The 25715-nt window shown below is 43.0% G+C and overlaps 1 protein-coding gene across 13 annotated transcripts in view; it reads left to right on the top strand.

The window, feature by feature from the left end:
• CLMP (CXADR like membrane protein) overlaps positions 1-25715 on the top strand; it is a 48846-nt gene that overhangs the window by 17530 nt on the left and 5601 nt on the right. For 7 of the 13 annotated variants that reach the window (XR_004780128.2, XM_035555657.2, XM_035555654.2 and 4 more), the window contains 5 exons: positions 2951-3057; positions 21839-21996; positions 22727-22928; positions 23759-23926; positions 24271-24393. Coding sequence is in view for 11 of the 13 variants with exons in the window: in XM_035555657.2 (XP_035411550.1) it covers positions 2951-3057; positions 21839-21996; positions 22727-22928; positions 23759-23926; positions 24271-24393 (758 nt within the window). In the remaining 2 variants the exon portion in view is untranslated. The remainder of the gene's footprint in view (positions 1-2950; positions 3058-21838; positions 21997-22726; positions 22929-23758; positions 23927-24270; positions 24394-25715) is intronic. The other 6 variants (XR_004780129.1, XM_035555662.1, XM_035555661.1 and 3 more) reach the window with 2 other exon arrangements.

Genomic DNA, 25715 nt, shown 5'->3' on the forward strand with positions numbered 1-25715 from the left:
TTTGATACCCTTAAGTGTATACTTGGGGGCATAATTCAGGGCAGGGACACCTCCCACCAGCCTAGGCTGTCCAAAGCCCTGTCCAGCCTGGCCTTGGGCACTGTCAGGGATGGGGCAGCCACAGCTCCTCTGGGCAACCTGGGCCAGGGCCTCACCACCCTCAGAGTAAAGAATTTCTTTCTAAAGTCTAATCTAAATTGACCCTCTTTCAGTTAAAGCCATTACCCCTTGTCCTATCACTGCACCCGCTGACAAGGAGTCCCTCCCCCAGTTTTCCTGCAGCCCCCTTTGGGCACTGGAAGCTTGTTGTAAGGCCTCCCCAGAGCCTTCCCTTCTCCAGGCTGAAAAACCCCAACTCCCTCGGCCTGTCCTTGTAGGAGAGGTGCTCCAGCCCCTTATGTCGTTACCCTTACAGCTCTCCTTGATCCCCTTCCCCACGAACTACCCTTATTCTCATGTAAGAACATGAGACCAGGTTTGACAATAGGTTCCACATGCAACTCATGGCTAATGTCATAATCCAAAATACAAATGAGTATCAGCATTTTCTGTGGTATTGTTTGTACTAGCTGTAGAGAGGTCCAATGGATTTCTAGGCATTATTTATATGCCTCCAGCACTACAGATACGTGCAGATAGACCTGTGGGCAGTGCACGTAGGGAGCAAGTCAATACGATGTGCCTTTAAAAGGCCTAAATGTACAACTCATAACCCTGGGAAGTCAGAGGAAGATGAAACGTGCTGTGAGAAATGTATCCATGTAACCATGCACGCTTGTGTTAATGGGGCACTTGATCATCATTTAAGTCTTTTCTGACCTAAATGATTCTATAATGCTTTGTGAAGTTCATTAGACACCCTGTGCTCAGTAACAGCAAGTGGCTAATATACTCATTTAGCCACACTTTCTTCCTCTGGCCCATAGGTTTGCAATAGTTATTCATGCCCTGGATTCGCTTCTGTGAGCTGTCACAATTGAATCAGACCCTGTCTGCCAGATGCTTTGGAAACTCTACAGTAACTCTAATGTACAACTATTTGACTTTTTTTGCATAGATTCAGCCAGTGAATCAGACTCCTTCTGCCTGAAAGCGAACATGAAAATAAGGAGCTAGGAATTACTGGACCAGATGACTAAAAGTTTATCTAAAGCACTGATTCATAGAATCATAGGATCATTTAGGTCAGCAAAGAACCATAAGATCAAGTCCAACCATTACCTAACCCTACCAAGTCACCACTAAACCATGTCCCTAAGCACAACATCCATTCATCTCTTAAATACCTCCAGCGTTGGTGGCTCTTCCACTTCTCTGAGCAGCCTGTTCCAACGACGCCTAACCAGTCCTTCCATGGAAACAAATCTTCCTGACATCTAATAGAAAAGGTGTGGGCACTGGCTGAATCTCTAGGTCTGAACTGCTGCACTTGAGAAAATTTGAACTGGCTGCAGTACAGAAGATGGGCAGGAGAATTTCTCAGACTGGAAGACTTAAAACCAAAAATAGGCTGGGGATCCTGTTGAGGAATCTTTTGAGCTTTGGGGTTTTGTAGAGCCTCAGGTGGTTTTACAAAGCTGGCCTGCCAGGTCTCCATGCAGCACCACAACAGTGATGTTTTTCTCTGCTTGGTTCAGGGCAACTAATGTGTGTAAACAAAGGGAACATGGTGCTTTGTTCAGGGCTTGTGCCTGGGGAGTTTAGCTTAGTCTGGGTCAGGGTAAAGGTTCCTGCAGCAAACCCATGGCACGAGGCTGCCTTCCTGCTTGTTGAAACAATGCAGCCAAGCGCAATTTAGCTTCAGGAAGGAATGTGAATTGTTTAAGACTGGGAGATGACTCTGGGCTATGCTAGCTGTCAGATGTATACACAGCTCTGTCAGAATGCACTGCCTTGCATCTCTTGGCACCTCTGTATGTTTTACCTGATTACCTTTTATAGTAAATGGGTTTTTTTGACATGCACTGGTGTGTCTGGGTCAACGCAGGCACAAGGGTGATGCAATAGATGCTTTGCACTGATCAGGAGATGGTGCTGTGATTGATCCCCTAAAAAGAGGGGGAGAATGAAGCAGCTCATCGTGTTATTTAAATCCCACCCCCGGTTCTGAATGAGTCCTGGATCCTAACATCAACTGACAGCTAGGGCTGGTTCATGCTAAGCCTCCCCGTTTCTGGATGGGGCCTGAGATCAGGACAGCCCCTGCTCCAGGCATGGGAAGCAGCAGGAGTTCGGGGCGAGCGCACATGGGGGTGAGCGCCTGTCCTTGCCTTGCTCTCATTGGGTGAGAAGTCCAAGCTTCGTCGTGGGCCTTTCTTTTTAACAATAGAGTTAAATACCTATTTTCAAGGGTTCTTTGTTAGGTAACAGTTTAGAATGCTCTGTGGTCTAGAAGAAAACGACCTTTAAGAACTGGTAGCTGGAAACTGAACCTTCAGAAATGCAGAATAGAAACCAAGATTAAACTCATTGTTAGTTCCTTAAATGTGCTGCTGAACCAGTCTATTGGTAGAGCAGGTAAGCCAGTTTTCTGGAAGGAAACACTAACAGAACCACGTCTCCTACTCCGGCTTTGAAAACCTACCAATATTGAATTTCATTCTTACAGTTTTATTATGTATTGAGATGTAATTCAGTAACATATTGGTGGAAATAAGCACGTCAGACGTCCCATTGAACTGCCACTGTCTTAAAATATGCATGGCTGAAGCTTTTTGAAATAAAACGGTAGTAGCTCTAGAGCTGCATAATTCATTACCATTAAATGAGGTGACAAGTGCAAATGTGGGTAGATAAATGTATATCAATGACTGGATCCAGTGTTCTCTTAGACTCTAGAAAAGAAGGTAGCTGTGATCTGTTTTACAAACACAAGCCCTGTCTGTATTGAACTCTTAAATCATGCAATTTATTGGTTTGGGTTTGAGATGTGCTTTATTCTTGTTGGCAGTAACTTCTCCTGCGGAACCAGCAATCCTCTCCCAGAACTGACGTGTACATCTCGTCTATGTCCAGTCAAGGTGGTGTGCTGTGAACCTTGTGGAGCCAACAGGTCTTGTTAGTGTGGCCTACATCTGTTTAAAAACTGTCCTAGGAAACTACTACAAGCTATCTGTTCTTCCCTTCACTTCCTTTAGGGTGATCCTAATTGCAAGGTCTTTGCTCAGAGCTTTGAATGTTGCATCAAGCTTTGGCTAAATTTCCCCAACTTCCTTTCAAGCAGATCCTCAACAATTAATCTGCTCTAATGCTACTGCTTGTGGTCTGAGATAGTTCTTCCAAGCAGACTTTGGACAGAAACAAAATTAGATCACTTCTATTGCAAAAGGGTCATGAATAAAATTTATGTAGCTGAGAAGTGAAAACCACACTGAAACAATTATTGAGGATCAAAATCATGTACAGCAAAAGGCCTAACACAATAGCTGCAGTCTGTAGTTTGCTTCCAAACAAAGCAGTTTGTTTATACAATGATGTCTTTTCATGCCCTCTTACTCATCTCAGTTCAGTTGTTCATATACATCATCATTTAACTAAGCGTAAAATATAACTGGTTATGTGCTGTTTTATCCATTCATTTTCAAAGAAAAATGTTGCTTTTTTATTCAGATTAATCAGTTTATCAGCTCTAGTTGCTACAAACATCAGTAGGTAATACAGTGCTTCAAAATGCAGGTATTTGACTTCTATTCCTCAGTTTCCTTAATTAGTTCCTCTGTTTTGCAAATTCCTTTTCTTATCCTTGTTAAGCTTCGTATTAGACTAGAGGCCTGACTTGTCTTTAGAGTAAATTCTAAGATTGAGGACAGGCAAACTTCCTTCATTGTTTTGAGAAACCTCGTGGGGTTTGAGGTTTTGATCTCCAACTGTTTTTAAAAAACTGTTTTTAAAAAACTGTCTGCTTCACAGACAGACGTTTGTGTACCAGTCTTGCTGTTGCCAGCTGTACCCACAAATTTCCTTCAGACTCAATCAAGTCTTTAAAACACTTGAGTTCTAAGTATACAGTAGCTATTTCCATGTTGCATCAAAAGGAGGGTGCTTTAATTGCTTTTCAGCATAGCAAGCAACAAACAAATAATATGTATATAGCACTTATATAGTACTATGTATAAGTACCACATAGTTTATTTAGGTATAGCTGCCTAACACTGTGCAGGCTGAGTCACCCTGTTCATACTTCACTGTTTCTGTTCTTTTGTTGTCAGCTTTTGTACATGTCCTGAGTTCCTTTTCCCTATTTGCTGTCTGCTGTTGCTGTCTCTGCCAAAGAGCAAATGAAAGCAAAGAATTTGAATGAAACACCAGGTTTTTATATTTGCAGTAGTTGAACGGCTTTTAATTTACATAGATTTTTAACACGATGCCTTACAAAAATCTTTAGCTCTCCTGTTTTTCCCCAGCAACTGGATAATCTGGAGATGTTGAATATCAAGCTCTTCTGTTTCCTCAACCATCTAAGTTCATGTGCTGTCCGTTTATACACAAATTATGAGAGAACCAGAATCAGGACTTTGTTATTTTCTACTTTATGCAACGCTAAAAATATTGTCTGGAGGCATAGTTTACTGTAAATATCAAGCCACATATCTAATAGGCATCTTTAGCTAAATTGATGTAGTCTGGGAAACATGCATAGAAGCAAATTTTTACTTAGTAGTAATTTAACCCTGAACAGAAAAGCCTCAGATATGCTCTATTTTTCAAATGCCTTGGCCTTTGAAATGCAGTTGGATTCACCACATCAAGAGCTTTACAATAGCAGAGAGGCACCAGGCTACTGCTTGTGCTTATTGCATTTATTTTCTTTTATTTGATCTTAAAAGTTCTTTGGGGGAAATCTCTTATCAGCTCCAGAATGTGGTTGCACCAGTAAATAAGAAGCAGTGACATTAAAAGTAATTGACATTAAAATGTTGTGACATTAAAATTAATCATGTTTGATGGATGTTGGAGACTGAATCCGCAAGGCTCCAGGGTTTGTGTTTTAGCAAGTTTTGACATTCATTCTCCCCCTCAGTTCCTGCAGCTGTTACATAACTGCCTTCCCCCCGCTGTCCCCGAAACCTCGTGCAGGGAGGTGTCGCTGGTTTGTAAGGGAGAAGGGCTTTTCTTAGAACTCGCAGCAAAGGCTTAAGGTAAAAATAATCAATCCACATTACCGGGTTCTCTCCGCTGAATGCACTGAGCATAAAACGAGGCGCAGGGAGCGCGGAGTCCTTGCTGTGCTATTGGTAACATCGCAGCCTCCGACTGCCACACTGTTGGTTCAGGTATGACAGATTTTCTGCAAGACCGCAGGAGATGAGCAGTATATTTAAGTCTGACTGAAGTGCTTTTCCTATACTTCTACCTTAGCATCATGCATCAAAATAGCCCTTAAGGGTCTGGGCCACCGAAGTGAGCAGCTGCCTTGGTGTAAGCCATAAGTTCCCCCATACTGAGGTGGGAATTGGGTGTGCTGAAGGCACAGGCTGTGACCTGCTCTGCCAGCTGCTAGAGGGATGCTGTTAACCAACAGGGGTTAAAAGGGAGGCAGCTGACAGTGGCGACACCTCCACGTTTGGGAAGATGCAAATACATCAGCTAGTTTTGGGATCCTGTCTTTTTAGGATGGAAGAGCCTTAAGGCTCTGGTTCTCCTATCAGCTTTTTCAGTAGCTTGTGGCAAAATGGCTGTCCTACTCTGCATCCCATGAGATGGAGGGACAGATTGTCCATCAAACAGTGCTGGTGACTGACTTCCTAATCAGCAGCAAAAGGTTGAGGATTAAATGGACCACTGGAAGGTCTTCAGCAGAGCTGATGGAGTTGTTTTGGGGTCCTTGTTCCCTGTCTCAGGGCAGTTCTGGGTAGGAACCTGGCAAAACCTAGCTACTGCAGTGTGACTAGGGACTTTGTCTTATTTAGTAATAAAGGGAAAATATTTAGTTATAACAATTGCACAAGGTTCAGTAGGAAACAGTTGCCAGCTCTGCTCATGTGGCACCAGTACTATGCCAAGAAGAAATGGGTAGTGTTTCTTCAGGACCTGGTGGTCTTGGAAGAACTGGTGGGGCTGTGGTATAACATGACACCTGTGTTTCACAGCCAAGTGCTTTTGCAGCAGCCAGGAATATGATGAGTGTCAGGAATGGCTGGCCACTGGTCATCGTGCTTGTAAGTCTCTTGTGAAGCAAGCATCAGGTGGAAATCACAGCAGCCTGCTTCTCCTTTGGGTGGCTGAAGTTTAGCCAGAGGAGGTGCTTTCTCCAGGCAGGGAGAGAGAAGGAGATGCAGCCCTTCTTGTTTTCGGTATGATATTTTCCAGCTTCCTTTTTTGGCTGTGTGAAGCTGAAGGGGCCTCAGAAAAATGAACCGATGTGTTGGGCAAGGAGCCAGCTACCTCCTCGCAGCCTGAGCTCTGTGCTGGCTTCACTTTCTGTCCTGTTTGGAAACCAGAAATAATAAGCTGACACAAGATGCTTTTTCTCCTTCCTCTGTGGACTGTGGGCTGTATATGGTGCCAGCCTCCCTTCTGAAAGTCAGCACAGTGGGCATACAGCCTCTGTCACCCTTCCTGGGTCTGACGGGTAACCTGCATGAGATCCAATGCAACTTGTTACAAGAAGCAAAAATACTGTGCCATAGGTTAATGTGGTTGAAGTGAAGCAAGCTAGGGGCACCGAACCGTCTGCAGGCAGCCAGTTGAGAGGTACTTTCAGTGTTTTGTTTGATTTGGAGTTTGTGAATTGTAGAACCCAGTCCCAACTCTGCCGCTGTTTCCTTGTGACCTTGGTCAGCTTTGCTGTGTCCCTAGTTAGTCATGGATGGGCTGAGCCTTCAGGATCTGCTTTCTTTCCTTTGCACACTAAAAAGTATTACTTCGGAGCTTCACTATAGGGCCGCAAAGCTCATTTAACTAATGGGTGTGAAAGAACACCAAGGTCTCGGCATGGGAGGATCAATGGGAGAGTGAGTTGGCTGTATTAGCTGTACAATGTGCACAAGTTACTGTGGGGCATCAATGGGGGAAAGGTAACGTTAAGGATGTTTTTGCTTATGCAGAATGACACTAGTTAATTGAATGCCACTGGACAAAGTCCATTAGGCTTAAAATCAAGGTAAATAAGTGAAACTACTCAGTAGTCACTTTCCTTTGTGCTTTTTTCTCTTTACTTGGTGATACCCAAGCCCCTGAGAAGTAGTAGACAGGCTTGAGTTATCCATAGCTTCTTGTCGTGTAAGGTAAAGCACAGAAGTTACAGTTGAGGTATTAGATGGCTGATTTGCAGAGGTGCTGAATACCTGCAACTCTGTATGCACTCGGTGAAGGGTATGAAGGTGAATAGCACCTTGGGGAGGCAGGTGAAGACCAGAATGCTCAGTTTAGACAGCCAGCACTTTTATCTAGTCTTCCTTCTGACTGAAAATGCCCTCTTAAACAGAGGGGGAGAGCTGTGTGTCAGCTTCTATTAAAGAAAACTTACTTTTCTGGATAAACCTAAACAGCAGAAATACACAGGTATTGCAGTGGCCAGCCACATGTTCTGTTTGCTGCTTGTAGCAATTCTGGCTCAACAATATTGGGGGTTTTTGGAAGATAAAATTAACCCACTGGAACACTGAAGGGCAACAACATAAAAAGCTGATTCCAGCTTGCAGGAAAACACACTTGGGCATTTCTGTGGGGAGGTTATTGTCCTGAAAACCTGTGTTTGTTTTCAGTATCACTCATAGAGCATAGAGGCAAAGCACACCAGCTGGAATGTTTGAGCTCCCTCGTTCTTGTTTCAGCTCCCAAAATCTGCACCGCTGGGATAAGGCAGACTACTTTGCAAATAGCAATGTTTTACCTTAGCAAATTGCCTTGGCCCTTTTTTTTTTTTTTTTTTGCAACTTTCTGTGGTCAGTTAATGACTTATTCTGCTGGCACTTAGGAATAAATGTTGGTGTTGTACAAGTAAGTATTGGAGGGAATTCAATGTCAAATATACGTATGTATTTACTTGCAAGTTCAGGCAATTGGGAAGCAATATCACATGATGTATCTGATCAGATAGAACAGCTTATTGTTTCTGTCCTGTAGAGAGGACTGAATATGCTGGTACTGGAGTAATGAAACTGGAGACAGCTGTGACCTGCTCACAGATACTGTCAGCAGTAAAAGAAGCTAAATTCATTAACTAAATTATGTGCTCAGCTATCCCCACAGACCACACATGCTAGGAGAGCTGGAGTTTACTGTAAATGTGGCTGACAGATGGCTGCCAGACATTACAATGGACTTAATCAGCAGAGAGCCCACCACCCTGCTCCAGCAACTGTGTACACAGTGCACGTCGTGGCAGCTGACGCCAAGTGTGGCCCGCAGGAACTGGAAGTTGGGGCGGCCTAGAAGTTGTGGTGAAGCAGGAAGGCATAAGGGTTTAGGGAGTGGTACTTGAGTCTCGTGGGTCTCCCCTTGACCTGCTACGTGACTTTGAGCTTCTCACAGGATTGTGTAAAGCAGGAGGGATGGCTGGAGGCCTTGGATCCAGCCTCCGGCTCAAAGCAGGGTTGGCTTACATCAGGCTGCCCGGGACTTGAGCCAGTCCAGTTCTGAAAAACTCCAAGGATGCTAGTTCCACAGTCTACGAGGATTCCACAGTCTATGAGCTTTCATGCCCTTGTGGTAATTTTTTTCCTAATATGACTATAATTGCCCTTTTTACAGCTTGTCCATTGTCTCTCATCTATTTCTTCTGTATCTCTGAGAAGAGTCTGGCTCAGACTTCTCTATAATCTTGTTATTCCTTCTGTAAGCTTTTACATATTCATCCCTGAGGCATGCAGGTATTCTCACATAAATTTGCAAGGACAGAAGTGAGGCACAGAAGCTGCAGCTTGTCCAGGAACCCTTACTTCTATAGCAGGGCTAGAGGTCATTCTGTAGAGTTTTTCTTGTCCCCCTCAGGAAGCTTAGATAAATTCCCTGAGAAATCTCCACTGCCAAGTCTCCCAAATCATTCAGCAAAAAAAAAAAATTCATCATTTTTCTTCAGGCTGTTCAGACCCACTGAGAAGCTTGCTTCCATGAAATGCCTGTATTCCTGTATGAGCACTGGAGTCCTCATATTCTCCAGTTTATATCCTTTCTACTTTCTAGAAAAAGAGCTGGGGATCCTGGTGAGTGTGAGCAGTGTGCCCTTGTGGCAAAGGCCAACAGCATCCCGGGCTGCATTAGGAAGAGTTGGTATCAGGTCATGGGAGGTGATCCCTCACCTCTACCCAGCAGTGGTGAGACCATAAGTATACTGGGTTCAGTTTGGGGCTCGCCAGGATGAGATGGATATCCTCGAGTGAGCCAACCTAAGTGCCACAACGATGGCTAAGAGACTAGTGTCTGTTTGGAACCAGACCTTGGACTAGATCAAGTTCAGTCCCTCACAGCCTCCACTATCCCATGGTTCTAAAGCAGTTTTAAGGAAAATGATTTATCAGGAGTTTATGGCAGGTGCTACAGGTACTGCTTGCTGCCCTTAACTACGGTTGTAAAAGTGGCTCTGAAAGATGGTACATGTGTTGATCACACAACTGTGTTTCAGCTGGACACAAGGTTTATAAGATGCCATTTAACCTCTGAGAACAATTACCAGAATTAAAAGGTGTTAGAGAAATGGAAGTTTAAATGTGTAGTCAGCGCTACAGAGCATTGCTTCTTGCAACCTTTTGTACCAACATACTTCAAATATTTCTAGATGGTCAGGGGCAGGCGTGGATGTTTAAGACGGTTCTGCACACTATTGCTTCAACATCTCCTGTTTTATGACCATAAAACTGTATTTCATAGAAACTCTTCTTGAAGTTAAGGAAATGAGTTAGTCAAGTTGTGGTAGGGACCTCAGTCTGCATAAGAGCAAAGGAAAATATTTGCTTTTAGGTTGAGGGTCAGACTTCTTATATACACTGTGTAGAGGATGGAGATTCAGAGTCCCAGTGGTAGAACTGCAGCTGGTCATACCCATTTCTTCTAGGCTTCTGTATACTTTGCCTGACCTTTACAGTATGTTTCTTGATAAGATACCTGACCTTTTCACAACCAATTAGCAGATTTGTTCAACTGTTGCCTGAATCACATTTTATCCTCCTCTCCCCTCCAAACCCCTCTTTCTGTTCAGCTTCTCGGAAACATCATGCTTGCTCACCGGAGCTCGATGTGCTGCAGCTCCTACAGCTTCCTTGTGCTCAGGACACTGCTACCCAGCTGCCACTTCTCACAAAGAGCTCTGCCTCTCCGGTCACACTTGGGGCATCCCTCCCTTCAGAGGAGGAACAAGTGCCAGAGGGGAACTAGATTACTCTTTTGTGCAAAGGTCACAGGAATATTTGGCAGGCATGATGCTTGCATGTTCTCATTAAGGGTTTCCCCTAGCAATGGCCCTAGGCTTTTACAGACTTTCCTGCTCTGCAGAGCCCTTGGTATTTGCAAACATGCAAAATATATGTAACGTGCATTTCAGCTGCTGGCATGAGAGCCCTGCGGTGAGCAGAGAAAATCTGCTTCCTGACCAAGCTCGCTCCTATTGCAGAGGCAATTGGTTGGGTGATATGACCACTAGAAAGTAGTTCAGTGTGGTTCAGCTCTGACAGATTCTGAGCTCTTTAACTCTGGAATAGGCTCCCTCTCTGTCCCCCCCAGTAATTTACAGGTTTTATTTAGCTTAAGGGATGCTGAAGCTTTGCTTTAGTCCTTCCCCTTGCATGGTAGAAAAAGTTACTTAAAATGGCATTTAAAAGGTCAGTGCTTTAAGGCTGCATCTGTTTCTGAGGAAGTGAAATGGATCTGCTTTGTTTTACTCGTTATGCCTTTACCAAGCTTTGTAAATGGTAACTTAAGTCATGCTTCGAACTTTTAAAACAAGACAAGGGTTTTGATAACTTATGTTAAGCTTAAAAAAAAAAGAGTGTAGGTTTACAGTAAATAGGTAGTTGAAAACAATAATAGGCTTTTCAATTTCAGAGTTGCTCTGAAATTTTCACAAAAGAAAAGCCATTTTTTTCTTAAGTTCTTTGGTTACAGCATTGTTGCTGCACTTAACAGACGTGATTAATGTAACGTTATTGTGTAGCTGTGTCCTTTTTAGGCTGGTAGGCTGTTGTTGTGTGGAATAGATCCAGAAGTCTGGGGAACGTGGAGTTTGGCCCTCAGCTCGTAAGCTACGATCTTATGGGTAATGGAATCCTTCTCAGACCTCGGCATCCCCGCCTATTGTCAGTGCACTGATGTCCTAGGTTCAGCTGTGCCCAGTCACTGAAAAACATATAGGCATGGGTTTATCATTGTCATGCTTTGCATTTAGAGTTAAGCAACACTTTCTTACTTCCTGAATTTAAGTCCTTTTAAGTTCTGAATCAGTTGTAACAGCTGTGCAGCGTTGCTGTCAGCAGTTAAAATAGCTGTTGTGCTCCTCTTTGGGAGATGTGTCCCTCGGAAGGGAGAATGCTTTCCAAATTATGCTCATCTTTTAAAGTCAAAGCAAGTTCTCACGGGTATACTATTCAGTCTGCCCTTTAGTTTTTAAGTGTTACTAGGAAGAACCTCACAATCATTTTGAATACATAACCCACCAAATGCAAGATCAGACCTAATTCAGTGCAACACAAACCAATGCTCAGCATGTAGAGATCTCGTGAACTGTCTGGCTGATGCCATCTGCCTAAGATGCAGTAGGTGGGTGTCTCTTCCAGCATTTACAGGGGAGTTTGCATTGCTCCGTAATCCCTACTTGTTCAATTTGGCTTCAGAAAGCAGGATTTACAGAGTGGATCTAGTCTTCCAAGACTTGAGTGCATGTGTAGAGATGCAGCAACTCCTGGTACTGGGGGGCTGGACAGAACAGATCTGTTCTTAGGGGTCTGCTTGCAGCTGGGATGCTGTTGCCCCAAACTGGGGGAAAGATGTAGGGAAGGAGCTGAATAAATAGTGATAATGCAATTAGGAATGTGATCTTTATTTACTTGTATACTGAAACCAGTGCAAGGACAAGGCTAAAAGAACTAGATTTCTTGTGTTTTCTAACCTCCAACAGGTTCAGTAAGTATAACTTAATTCTGGCTACTGTTGCAGTGGTGAGAAACAGCTGGGCAGGCAGTATCTGTAACCCTGACCCTTTTAGAGTCAGCCTGCTGTTGGTCTTGCTGTGCTCAGACTCAAAGATTGCACCTTGTATTCATCCCAGAAGTGCTGCAGAATTTCACATCTTCCCCAAGACTTACGGGGATGATGGGGAGGAGCTGCTGCTGCTGTTCATTTTCTGCCCTACAGCTAGGCTGTAGCTGAGTGTTTGAGACTGAGTGACTGGGAGAATATGAAAAGTGACAGAGTGCTAATACATTAGGCATTCATTCTGTATCATATTAGCAGTGCTTGTAGTGGATAAGTGAGATGTCATACCACGTTATGTGCAATTATGGGTGCAGAACTGAGCATCTCACTGAAATAACATGGATGTGCTGAACAGGGGCTGAAGCCTGTACCTTAAAACCACATCCAACTTGTTGAAAACATCTGAGATGCCAAAAAGGCATAAGGTTTGCTTGAGAGTACCTTCCAGGTTTCTTAGTACCTTTCTTGGCATGCTTAAAACAAGTTCGTTCTATGATGAAAAGCAGCAGCAGAGCAGAATCAGTTCAGTGCTTCCTGGTTAACCTGTTACAATTTGGCACTAAGAGGGGGCAAAATCAAATCCTTAATACAGCCGTGGTTTTATCAGGAATCTCTATCAACCTCCTCCTCTTTCTGAAACTTTCAGAGTTACCTCTACTGATACAACCCATTCCTTGGATTTTGAAATTGGTGAAGAAAGATCATGTAAGGGACCTGATTTGTTGGACAAATACCACCTTCAAAATCAATTTTTCTGTCTTTGGTTTGTATTCTGGATTCTTGGTGACTGCCTTGGGCAGGTCACTTCATTTGTGTGTCTTCGTTTTAATGCTCATTAATTGAGAGCAGTAATAGGCATCAGTCTCTTAGGGTGCCGAAGTATATCTTCTCATGCAGAAGAGACAGCAGAAATTACTGAAACAATCTCTTCTCATATTTAAGCCTTGTTTGAAACCAGGTGAAAGGAGTGAAATTTTTGATGTTGGGGGTGGAACATGGTGTTCTACTTTCCTGTGTTGCTAATTTAGATATTCTCAAACTTAACAGGAGTTAGCATTCATTAATCTCTTATGGTAACTCATGATGATTAAGTACTGTTAAAAAATCACAGAATGTAATACAGCGAAATAAATCGGATTTCCAATACTTATAAGTTCTTAAGGTTTATTGATATAGGATAGCAATTTAACAAAAAATAGTTATGATTAAAACAGTGACTTAAAGATTTGATAATAGCAAGGTTCACATGAAACTTACTGCAGGGTATTGGGGGGTTCTCAAGTTGTGTGCCTAAGGATTTCCCCTTGGTGAATTATTCACCCTTTTTCGCTGGCATTAGTCAGCAGATGATCTTTGAATCTCGAAGCCTGCCCTAAGAGGTAATTGTGCATCAGTTGTCAGTGGTGTTAAACCTTGGAGATAGCCCTGAGAGGTGTCCTAGCTCTAGGGGAGTTCCTCAGTCACAGCCTGCTGCAATTCCAGAGAGCTCAAGGGGCTCTTTGCTTAGAACCATTATTTATAGGAGCATGAGATGATTGACTATTAGTCAGTACTTTTCCATTCTAGCTATGATTCAGATAGGGGAGTTTTGGTATTTTCCACCAACTGTGCTGTTCTGGTATATTCCAGAACCTGGTACTTCTCAGATTGGGCTGTGACTCAAGACACAAGGGTTTGAAATGTGACTGGGGAGCACCTGTTTGTTCTCTCCTGTTGCCCATTGACAAGAGGGATGTCTTAACATTAACCTTAAACCATAGCTGGGTTTGGGGAAAGAACTATTCCACCACACTCGGCACAAACCTACGTAGGGTACACAAAGCAGCCCAGGGATGCTCTCAGGAAAAGGGAATATCTGACAGTCTTAGGTGCTTCAGCCCCCTGAGGATGTGATATGTACTGACAGTCTCTGTACAGATCTCATCCACGCAGCTGGAAATCACCAGCTGCATTACTGAAAGCCTTAGCTGAGCTGTGTTCCTGTAAAAAGAAGACACCTGGACCATTTTCCTGATGAAATGCCTGGACTAGAGGCTAAGGGACTTCACACATCCCTCTGTACAAACATTTTGTGACCTATTAAATAGGAAGAAGCAGTTCTGATGTAGTATTTTCTGTTCTCTGTGGTCTCCAGGGATATAAATCCAGAACTGTCTACTTGCACTTGATTTTAAAATACAATGAGAAAAAGGACAGACACGGTACATACATAGCTGCTGGCTCTCTCTGAGGATCCTCAGCTAACTGAATGCTTTGACATTTTTCCAGTATTCCAGAGTCTCTGCAGGTTTTGGACTCAGTTGTGTGTTGGTGTTGAAGGCAAGCTTCCTGCTGGCTTTTTTGAGGACATTTTTACCTCTTGCTTCTAGGAATGTGTAGGTAGGGTCCTTAAATTGAATGTGGCCTCCAGTACTGCCATGAGTCTCTCATTTGTGAGCCTCAGGCTGGCACTAGGGGCAGCAGGACGCTGCATTTAGGGCATTTCTGTGCGCACACGTGCTCTGCCACTACGCTGGTGTAACAGCTCACCACGGCTCGCCTCCCTCATTCCAGAAGGGCCAGGGAGTGAGGGGCTGTTCTCAGGAGCTTGGAGGAAGGGTGGCCAACAGCTGGCAGTGTTTCTTCTGGCAGGAGCCTCTGTATCACCAGGAGGATTCTAGCCCCTTCCTGCGCTTTTTGCTTTGTCCTTGCAAACCTCTAAAAATCAGAGGCTCTGGCTTTGTGAAATGCGGCTTTTTTCTCTTCTCCTTGGGCCTTCCTAGCTCTGCAGCGGCTTCAATTCCAAAGACTTCACGTCACCCCATGGAAACTCGGCAGCGTGCTGGAGCTCTCTTTGCTTTCTGTTTAACAGCCTCCTCAAACCTCAGCCCCAGCGCATGTGGTTCCAATTACAGAGGACCTCTGCAGTGCTATGAGGATAGGCCGACCTCTTCATTTTGACACAGCCAGCCTGTCCCTGCGGGAACTGACTGCTAGCTCACATTTTTCTCATTCGAGATGCTTTCGCTTCACAACCAAATTCCTGAAATCAAAGGGAGGCTGAGGGGAGCAGGCTGCAGGCAGCATGCGCTGGGGGCCAGGTCTTGGTCACTTGGAGCACTTGGGCTCTCGGGAGAAGGTGACCTCTGGCCTTTCTGTCTCTGCCAGCCAAGGAATACAGAAAGCAGATGTCCCAGAGCACAGCCCTGGCTGAGTTAATTATCCTTAGGAGACTTCCAGCCGCCCCCAGCTTTTCCTCCCTTGCACAAGGAATGCAAAATAGCTGTCTGTAAGAAGACACCATTTTGTATTTATTTTGGCCTAAAATGCTGTCAGGGTAACTAACTGTTAGTGCTAGCGTGGTCTGATGGCAAGCGTGGGGTGTCAACCTTGTGGGTTCTTCTTATAGCTCTGTCACAAACTGAAGTAGCTATTCGCCATTTTGGTTGTCCACAGCAGAAACTGCAGAAGACTTAAAGGGGAGATGCAAGATGATGCGCAGGTCTGTCCTATTGCCACTGAACAGTAATAACTTGAAGAAAAAAATGATTCATTTCTTGGTGGAGGAGAACTAGAACTAGTGTCTGTAGTGTTATTGATACTTGGCTGATTTGAGTTTCAAAATCACTCAACCATCTCTGAAAGTTTTACTCCAGATGTAGTTTTTTGGCCACAAAGAATTCTGTAGTCAGCCTCCTATTGAAGCATGTAAAATACTAAATTTTTTTGTTACAAAATGCTCAGATCTTGTTCATTCTCACTCGTGAGAGCACTAGATGGAACGAGGGCAGACTTTTGCTTTTCTATGAAGAAGCTCAGAAAAAAAAAATTCTTACAAGACTGCAGTAAGATCTAACAGATGTGAAATCTTAAATTCCTGGCATGAAGGAGTGGTTCAAAGTTGCACCCTGTCAGGCTGAGCCGTTTTTTAACTCTCAAACATTAGTCTTGTGTATATATTGTTTAGACAGATACTCTCTTTAAATACTTGCTCGAGTGGATTGCATGTATTAAGCCTGTCAATAAGCGAGTCAAATGTACAGGGTTATTCAGCTAGAGAAACATTACCTGTCTGAATAATACAGTGGACACTTACTTTTTGGAGTGTGGACTAATTTAAACTGTTTAAGTAGAAATTTTTTATTCCTTTTAGTCGAAATGTTCTAAATGAAGTATACTTCTACAGGCGGTTCAGCCTGCAGGTCTAGCTGAGCGTGGGATGGCTGGACACACCGAGGTGGTTTTCCAACAGCCACCCTGGATTTTGAGAAGAATGTGTTATTCAGAGCACTGCAAGACCAAACCTTCCTCGTAATCAGGCAGTGGGATTGCACTGAGGTGTGAAAATAAATTCATTCAAGAGCATCCCCTAGAGGACTTGACAGGCTACCAAAATTATTCATGTTGAAAAAACTTGTCTTTAGCAAACTATTCTCCTTTCAGGATGTGTCTTGGCAGCAGTGGCCATTCTCTGCTCCTGTTGCATGTTCTTCCAGGAAACAGTTTGATAATGAACAAAGCAGAGGGAACACCTATCACAGGTGAACTGGAAATTGCCCAGACAGTCCTATAAACCGTGCATGTAGATCTGACCAGAGTTTGGTTTTGTTTTATTGAAGAAAGCTTTCCTCAGCAGCAGAGTCGAGTCACTCACCTGTGACTCTCTACTTCTCTACTGTGAAGAACGCCTCCAAATACACCTTTTTAACCTTGTGCACAGTATCCCATAGAATTAAGATCCAGATGCGAACAGCCCTGTTAAAACTGAAATAGACAAGGTTGACCATAGAATAAATGGAAAATGCAAGTGGCAGAATAAAAATCAAGTGTATAAATAGACTGGCTTGGAGCATGAGTGGTAAATATGGTATTGTGAGGTCTTGTGTTTTGCTACTTGTCAGATTACTTTTAAAATTTCTTACAACTTGCTAGCTTATTGTAATGGAGGAATATAAAAATGTATGCTACTTCACGGATTTCTTTGGAAAGGTGCTTGTATTCTGGCCTGCAAGGCTGAAGTTTCCAAAATGGGGTCAGGCTAGGTGACTGGCCAAGGACAATCCATGTTAAACATCTTTTATTTTTAAGGTTTGCATTTAGTAAAGCACTTCTATAAAAATTTGCTTAATTTAAGCAAGTGTTTACATCTCACTCACTAACTTGAGTTGGTGACCCTAACTTTTCCAAATAAGCCCTGAAGCTCCAGGAATCCACTTTGTCTCCTCCTAGCACAGGATGTCTCAAGTCACAGGGAAATTACAGGTTGTGTTTCTACTTCTCGGACATTACTGCCTTGGAATAGTCTGCTGCAAATGTAATTTTTGATAAAAAGCCAAAATAAACTTTCAAAAAAACCCTTAAAAGTTTAGCTTCACAAGAGAAGCCCCTGGAGCCCAATTTTTAACATTGATATCCCAAATGATCTTGGTTTGGTTATGGTTTGGGCCAGGCTTGCAAAGTGTCACTGTGGATTTCTTGTATCACAATTCTTTGTATTTTTGTAAGCTATTCCTTCTAACTGTAGCAGACAAGTATATAGTACAACTTTATACTTTTAAAAAGTATTGTCTATATTTAGCATTACTCCCTAATTCAAGTTGCTTTCTGAAGCTAATGAAAGATTTAAATCTGGAAGCTCTTTAGCTTTTAGCACATGAATTTGCCTAAAAATGTCAGCAAAACATTTTCAATCTGATCCTGCATTTATTTTTGTGCATTTATAGATGTGTGTATTTAATGTCCTCAGCACGTGTATTTGTGTGGATATGTACATATACTTGGTATTGCATGGCCATGAAAATAAAACTGAGCTTTATAATAACGTGTGTGAAAGCATGTGTGATCATGTTAGGGATTCAGACATGAAAACACTTCTTTGGAAAAACTGAGGTCTGACAACACCTAGCTGTGAAGAGCTCGATATTTGCATTGCACTGGGGATGGTTCCTTCACTCTAAGTCCACTCCAAAAGGCAGGCTTTTCGGGAAATTCAAACCTTCACATAGTATCTGTAGTGCACTTAAAATCAGTCACTTAAGTGTTTATATGAGTTCTGGGAAGTACTTGGACTACTGTCCTCTATTTTTTTTTAAACTCTAAGGATGCAAGGCAGAAGGGCCTGTTATTGACAGCTAAACTCTGCCTGTGTGCCCTGGTTGGCTGGATCTGTCCTTATCCTGAAATCTGGTGGTGTAGTGTGTGTATTGGACTCTTAGGTGCATCCGCTTGGTATTGTTTAAAATACTTGCTGCTCTGTATTCCTTGGATTTGAAGCATTAGCGAGGGATAAAAGACAAATCTTTCCCCCTTGTCTACTGGGTGCCAGAGCTATTGTCTTCTGAACAATTGTGCAAGTGTTAAGGCATTACAAATGTCTCCTTCCCCAAACAGAGAACGCTGCAGTGTGTCAGCAAGCCTGGCACTGCACCCAAGGTTTTTTTCAGGCCTGTGAGCCACTGCTTTGCAATGATCTTAGGGCTCCTGCTCCGCAAAACCAAACCGACCTCCCTCTGGAGTCATGGGACGCAGGCTGAGTAAATTGCTGAATTACTTGTGGCAGAGAGCCCCACACAGGATGTGGAAGGGGAAGAGGTTTTTTGGGTAAGAACTGTGGAGCCTGCATACGTATTGCATTACTGAGCGAGACCTGGGGGTCTGACATTTGGGAAAATCTACTGTCATCTGCTGCAGCCAGCACAAAAGGCCTCACCCGGGGCGTGCTCTGCCCTCGTGGAGCTGGGTAAGGAGCAAGGTCTGGAGCCTTCTGCACCCACCCAGTGCAGCAAAAGGCTTGCCCAGAGCAAGCTGTTTGCTCAAACTAGCTGATGTGTGCTTTGGCCAGCATGCGGGGTTGTTTGCTGCTATGAAGGGTTGCCCATAAGGAATTCCTCATTTAAACAATTTAGGCTGGAAAAATAACCAAACGCTATCTGCAAACTCCCATTTCTTTGAGCTGTTCTTGCTGGGTCTCATCTGCAGATAAATGAGAAAACCTCAGATGGCATTTATTCTGTGAATAATAACTCAAAGTAACTAGATCGTTGCTCAGACATGGTCTCTAGTTCCTTTCCATTTAAAAGATGTAAATTCCAGCTCACATCTAAAGGCAAATTTCTGTTTCTGTTCCATCACTTCTTGCCACAGTGAGACCCTACCAAACAAAAAAGCATGAGGAAAGCATGTGGTCTGTTCACTTCAAGTTCTCTTCAGATTTAGCACAGGTAATTTTGATAACCAGCACCCTCTGAGCACTTCTAGGAAGCTGTATTTTGAGCTTCCTTTTGTCTTTGTGCAGGTATAGGTGACTGGAAAGAAAAAGTGAGGGTTTTGTCTAGAGCACCTGCAGGCTTCTTTTGGAATTTGTGGGCTTAAAGAACCAATAAGGACCAAGGGGAATTTTTTTTTGAATAAGAAAGACAGCTATGTCATGGAAAAGGGAGCACACAACCTGTGTGGTGCTCTGGTAATCAGTTCACACGGATACAGCCTGCAGTTCTGTGGTTAATCAGCTCCCAAGTACCTGATGGTGAATGTACCATTGAAATGGCTTTAGGTGCTTTAGGAATTTGCAGATGCTATCTTGCTAGAGGGCTCCCTGATCTTACTCCTCTATAGAAGATGAGCTTACAGGTGAAAGCCTCTTGAAATTCAGAGCCTGCTTGCTGGGGGCAACAAGAATAGACCAAGGTGCTCTCCTAAAAACAGTCTATCCAAGCCAGAGATGAAGGAAAGTGATACAAATATACTGCATCAAAAAGCAATTTTTAATCCTGATCAGGGTTTCTAATGTAAAACTGCATTTTAAAATCTAAAATAGCCCGTGATATATATATATATATACAAAACCTCAGTGCTCTGCTGGCACTGCACTTTGAAGCTGTTGCAAATGTGATGTGAATGCTTGCTACTGTGGCGCTTTAATTAAACTTATTGATCAGCCATCTAGTGAGTATCAGCGTGTTAATGACGGCAGCCCGCAGCAATGTGGCTGCAGGAGAGAGCAGGCATTTGTCTTAGGCAGAAGGTATAATTGTATTTGGCAGATGGAGCTTTGGGACTAGTGAGTCCAGTGATAAAGTGGATTAATTTTCCCTTTAAAGAAAGCAGCTAATGTGACTGAAAAGGAGCTTTCACGCTCATCAATTCATGCGGAGATCTAGATCTGTGCAGAGAGGAGTGTTTGATCCTTTGCAAGACTCCACCTGTCTGATATTTCAAAGTGTTTTTGTACACGTGCATGTAGCAGATACCTTCCATACAAGTGCTCGACAAGTATTGACTGAATATTGGGAGCTGAGGGATGGTCGTGGTCTGAGGATGGGAGTGGGAACAGGATGGGTAATTCTGTTCAGAATAAACAGAATAACAGAAAAAGCTAAGAAAATGTCGCTTTTGATGTCATATTTCCTTTTTTTTTTTTTTTTTTTTTTTTTTTAAGGTTAAAGTCCCAGTGTTTGAATACAAGTGCAGGAATAAATTTAGCCTACGTAACTGCAGCTTCTCAAGCTCCTGCCAGTAATCTTGCTGTGTAATCATGGGGTTGTGTGTTTAATATACGTGTGACGTATCTTCCTAGTGCTTCCAACTCTCACTATTTTAATCAGTTTCACGGTAATTGGTCTAAAAATTGAGAGATCTCATCTTGCTTCTTTTCACATGGAAAAAATAAATATGTTTGGGGGCTTTCTTCTTGCACAGCAAAAATTAAGAACAACCCAGCTGCACTCTGAAGATTCAACACAAAAGGCAAATGGCATTCATGCCACAAAGCCACGTGGAAGCTCGGTTGCAAAATTTTTCATTTGGCTTTGTAGCAAATCTGAAAGTCCCTCGCCTAAACACCCAGGTTTTCCTTTCCGTACCTCTGATCTTTTGGGCTGGTTTTAATTGACATTGAGCTTACCAGAGTCCGTTTGTTGTCTGGAGATCTGTAAAGCAAAGAATCAGCCCCTGATTCTGTTCATTTCTAGCAGGGCTGCAATACGGAAGGAAACCCGGACAGAAACTGCGAATTTCGTTATGATTTAAGCAGTGCTGGTTGAAAATCACGTTTTTCTGGGATGCGCCATCTGCTGGCTCTGGTTTCAGGGCGTTAGCTTGTGTTTGGGGTTTTTCTTACGAACGTTGAAAGGACGCAGCTTCCATCTAGTGGTTCATCTTGGCAACTTCTTTTTCTCCTGACAAACCGTTTTTGACGACTTCTGGTGGTTGGTTGGGTTGTTTGATGTTGCTGTTCAAAGAGACTTCACTATTCTACTCGCACCACGCTTTTGTAAGGGCGTCAGGCTGTTTTCTTGTTTCCAGTGCTGAACTGCATGCAGAAACATCATTCAGTTTTAGGAAAGAGACTCTAAGCATCATCAGGCTGACGTAGGAATAAATCTATGGGCTCTGAAGGTCTTTCAGGCTAAAATGTCACTTATAAAATAAGGGAATAAAAGGAGAGGGCAAAAACAAGGAGGCAATCTGAAATTCTGAGTGCACGGAGGATGTAGGTGGATATATTAGCAAAAGTTTGTGTGACTTGAGCGTTCGCAGCTCTGAAGTGCAAAGCCATCTGTTCTTCATGCTTAAATATCGGTGTGAAACTAACTCCCTGTGCATGGATAGATGTCCCCTTTAATCAGCTGCAATCTGTCCTGGAAGCCAACCTGTTGGGCTTTCTCTGATGCTATGAAGCAAATGTTGAAGAACCCTTATTCTTGGCCTCTGACTGCCAGCATCTCTCTTTCAGCTTCCTGCTCTGTTTGGCTGTCTGAGGCTCAGACTGAATTTAAGAGAGTGGCTGAAGAAAACGTGACTTTGCCCTGTCACCACCACCTGGGCCTCCTGGAGCAAGGAAGCCTGGATATTGAGTGGCTGCTGCACATTTCTGAAACAGTGCAAAAAGCGGTAGGTGCATCCATGATTAGCACCTGGTGGGAAAACAGCCTTGTTTCCATGTTGACATCATCAGCAGACATTCATTTAAAGAGAATTGTGATTTTCTTTGCAATTTATACTGAGGAAGTAGGCAGCACTTAAGAAAACATAGCTATTTTATTTAAAGAGATTTAAAATGTATAAAAGTTATTTGATATTCATTTATCATATATTAGAGTGGGTATTGATACAAACTGTGCTTTCTTTAAATCACCACTGTTATATAATCATATAATCAAATAATCTGGGTAAGTCTCAAAATTACCCTTCAGGTTTTCAGAATTGGCTTTTGATTTTATAGGTACAGGTATTGAATCCTTAGTTTCAGGAAAAAAAAAAAAAAGAAAAAAAATTGTAGCTTAGTATTTAAAAAATCAAGTCTGTTAACTTAAATTAGCTAGCTAAATCCAGCTAAGATTAGCGAATACATTTACATATTGTGACATAAGCTTGTGTCTATTTTGATGCTAGTATAAATGCTCAAATATGAACCTTTAGTGTAAATACAGTTTATGTCTCAGTCTCAGACTTGAATTACAAGTTTAATTTTCCGCCTTGCCGTAGGCTTTCCGTGTGACCCTAGGTAAGACCCTTAGCCTTGCAGAACCTTAGTCTGCAGTTCCTGGAAATACTTTGTTTTGTTGTTCCATATGAAAGTAAAATTCCAACTGGCTGATCAGTGACTGTCTCTGCCCCTCAGGTGATCACTTACTCTGGAGGCCGCGTTTATGATGACCTCAACGAGGAGCAGAAAGGCCGTGTTTCATTCACTTCCAACTTCCGTGCTGGAGATGCATCCTTACAGATCATATCCCTGCAGCCCAGTGATGCAGGGAATTACATATGTAAGGTCAAAAAAGCTGGGCAGTATGAATGGGTTCGCATCACCCTGAAGGTTGTAGGTAAGATCATCTTATTGTTTTTCCAAAGGGGAAAAAAAATCACTAGTCTCATTTCCTGGAGAGAGATTTATTTCAGTGTGTGTATAAATACACACAGACATCTCATGATCAGGTTTCACTATCTAGCTCCATATCAACCTTTGCATTTTTTGGCAAAGGACAGAACACAGGAAGAGCCCAGAGAACTGTTTTGAGGTAAGTGTACACACTTGCAAAATCATATGAACTGTTCTTTCCAAATTATCTCTATGATCTCATCGCACAAACTAGAATGATATCCTAGTGGTGATCGCTCTGTCCGGTCACCTGCTGAGGACTCCGGGTTCATGTCCCCGGACCCCAAACTGATCCAGGTCAGTGAGGGTGATGAATAAACTGCTGGGGTTAGCATTTCTCTTCCTTGATTCTGGTTTACCAGTTGGCATTTGGCATGTATGCTATCATTCTGTGGAAGCCCTGCTGTGGCGTGCCAGATGCCGTGGGGAAAAGGGAGAAATGATGAAGCAAGGGGAGGGAAGGAAGTTCTCTAAATAGTACCTAGAAGAGAAATGTAGTGATACAGCTCCACTGGTGCAAGTATCCATGAGGCAGACTTCCCCAAAACACATAATTTCTATGTCTGAGCCAGCCAGCTCTACTTTTTAGACTATGAAGTTGCACAAGGTTGCAGTTGAAGTCCACTAACAAATATCAATGGTGTAATTCCCCAGTGCTTTCCTGAGAAGGCAGCTTTTGGAAGCTGCTTAAATGCATCCTCTTGCCAAAAAAAGGGTTTTCCACTGAGAAAACAGTCTGCTGCGTGTGCATGACCTGTGTTTTGTTTCTTATAGAGAAGCCATCCAAGCCCAAATGCTGGCTAGAAGGGGAGCTGTCAGAAGGAAAAGACCTGTCCTTGCAGTGCCGTTCATCTTCTGGCACTGTCCCCATCTCCTACCGATGGCAGCGCATAAATGAAGAGGATGAGAGAGCTGAACATCTCCCGCCCACATCGAGAGTCAGTAAGTCAGGTCATTTCCTCTTGGAGCTCTCCGTGTGCTCTAAGCCAGATAACCACCCACATGTACAGTCATGCCTTTTAAATGGGGATCACTTGCCAGCAGTGACAACAATGGTGTATCAGTGCTTCTCACTGCTGCAGCTGGATGCTGTGGCATGCTCCACCCTGCACAAGGAAGTCTGAGTTGTAGTGTTTTGCAAAAGGTTGACAACGGAGCTTTCTTGAGGTGTCATTGTTTTTGAGCTGATTTGATCTGGAGGTTCAATGAGTTCTACTGTGTTCCATCCACCCGTACAGTCGCTTAGTCTTTTATGGTTAATCCTGGTGTTGTTTTTCCTGTTTCAGACATTTCTAATCCCGGGCAAGTCTTACTGAAGAATCTTACCCAGATGAGTACAGGGTTATACCGATGTATTGCCACCAACGAGGCTGGACAAGAAAGCTGTGTTGTGCAGGTGACAGTGCAGCGTGAGTATTGGCACATAACTAATATTCTCCCTACCATATGAGCAGCGCAGCTTCTCAGCTGTCCTATTTCAGCTGATGAACTCTGCCACACCTTTGCCCTTTTGTACTTGAATCACATGCAACAGTTCTTACTTACTACATTTCTGTTTTGCTCAGCAGTCCTTCTTAAAACGTAGAGTGGCAAATATGTTATTTGGGCTCAGATGTTTTGGTCTGTTAGAAAATCTGAGTTTTGAGAATGACTAATAGAATACTGGGGGGGGGGGGAAAGGTGAGTTGGTTTGCTGAATCTCCAGCTTTTAATTATTTCTGGGTGTAATGACTGCATGAGATTACTGTCAGGTATAAAATCTCCATGGGTAGTCCCTCATTCCAATTCCAAATTAAATGTTTGTTGAACTTGAGACAGTAAACTAATCTAAAGACAGCCTGGAAAGGTTGACTCTGACTTGAAGTAAAATGCAGAATAAAAAGCAACTTTTTGACACAGTTTGATTTTAATCCAGCCTTAATAAATTCCGGCCAAAATACCAGAGATTAAAATAAATGTCCTACCTCATTAACCACATCAAGGGTGTGTATGTGTCTAGGTACCTGTGTCTTTGCATATGCATGCAATAAAAAGGGTGGAGTGTGGCACCAACACTGACAGCAAGTACAAACAATCAAACAATACAGGTTAGCAGGTTTTTATGTGCAGCTCTCAGGGGAGATCAGCAAGAGCTGGAACTGTTGTGATAAAAGGCTGCTGATAGAGAGGTCTCTTCTGTGGAGATTCCTTAGCTTTGGAATTTGTCTGCCCAACCAGGCCTGAAATAACTGGAATATGGTCATGTAACAGAGAAAACCTGTTCCCCTCAGGCATTTTACTTCCCCTCTGATGTAAAAGCGTGCTGGCAGCTTTTATACCAATTGAATTGGTTTAAAACCTCATTTTGATTTGCTAAACCCTCCGCAGGGACAAGCCTTAAGGAAACAACTTTCAGCCAAACCCAACCTGAACACTGAAATGAAGTTTCATACAGGTTCAACCAAGGGCTCATAGACATCAGGAAGTGTTGTCTCATTACCTTTATTATTATGGATGAAAAAAGCCTTACATTTGCACAGTACAGTCTTCCTTTCTCCCTTCCTCTTTGTCATCCTCAGGTCACTTTTTTTCCAATTGAATAATTCATTCTGCAAGTAGGTTGTAATCATTTCAGGGTGAGTTGAAGGGGAAAAAATCCTTATGGGGAAATATTTGTACCTCATGGGGAAGTACTTGTAGTTCAATCACTCTTCTGCCTCTGCAAAACTGCTTGGTACTTATTTTTTGGATG

This window comes from Cygnus atratus, chromosome 22, assembly GCF_013377495.2.
Source record: "Cygnus atratus isolate AKBS03 ecotype Queensland, Australia chromosome 22, CAtr_DNAZoo_HiC_assembly, whole genome shotgun sequence".
NCBI classification, from domain to species: domain Eukaryota; kingdom Metazoa; phylum Chordata; class Aves; order Anseriformes; family Anatidae; genus Cygnus; species Cygnus atratus.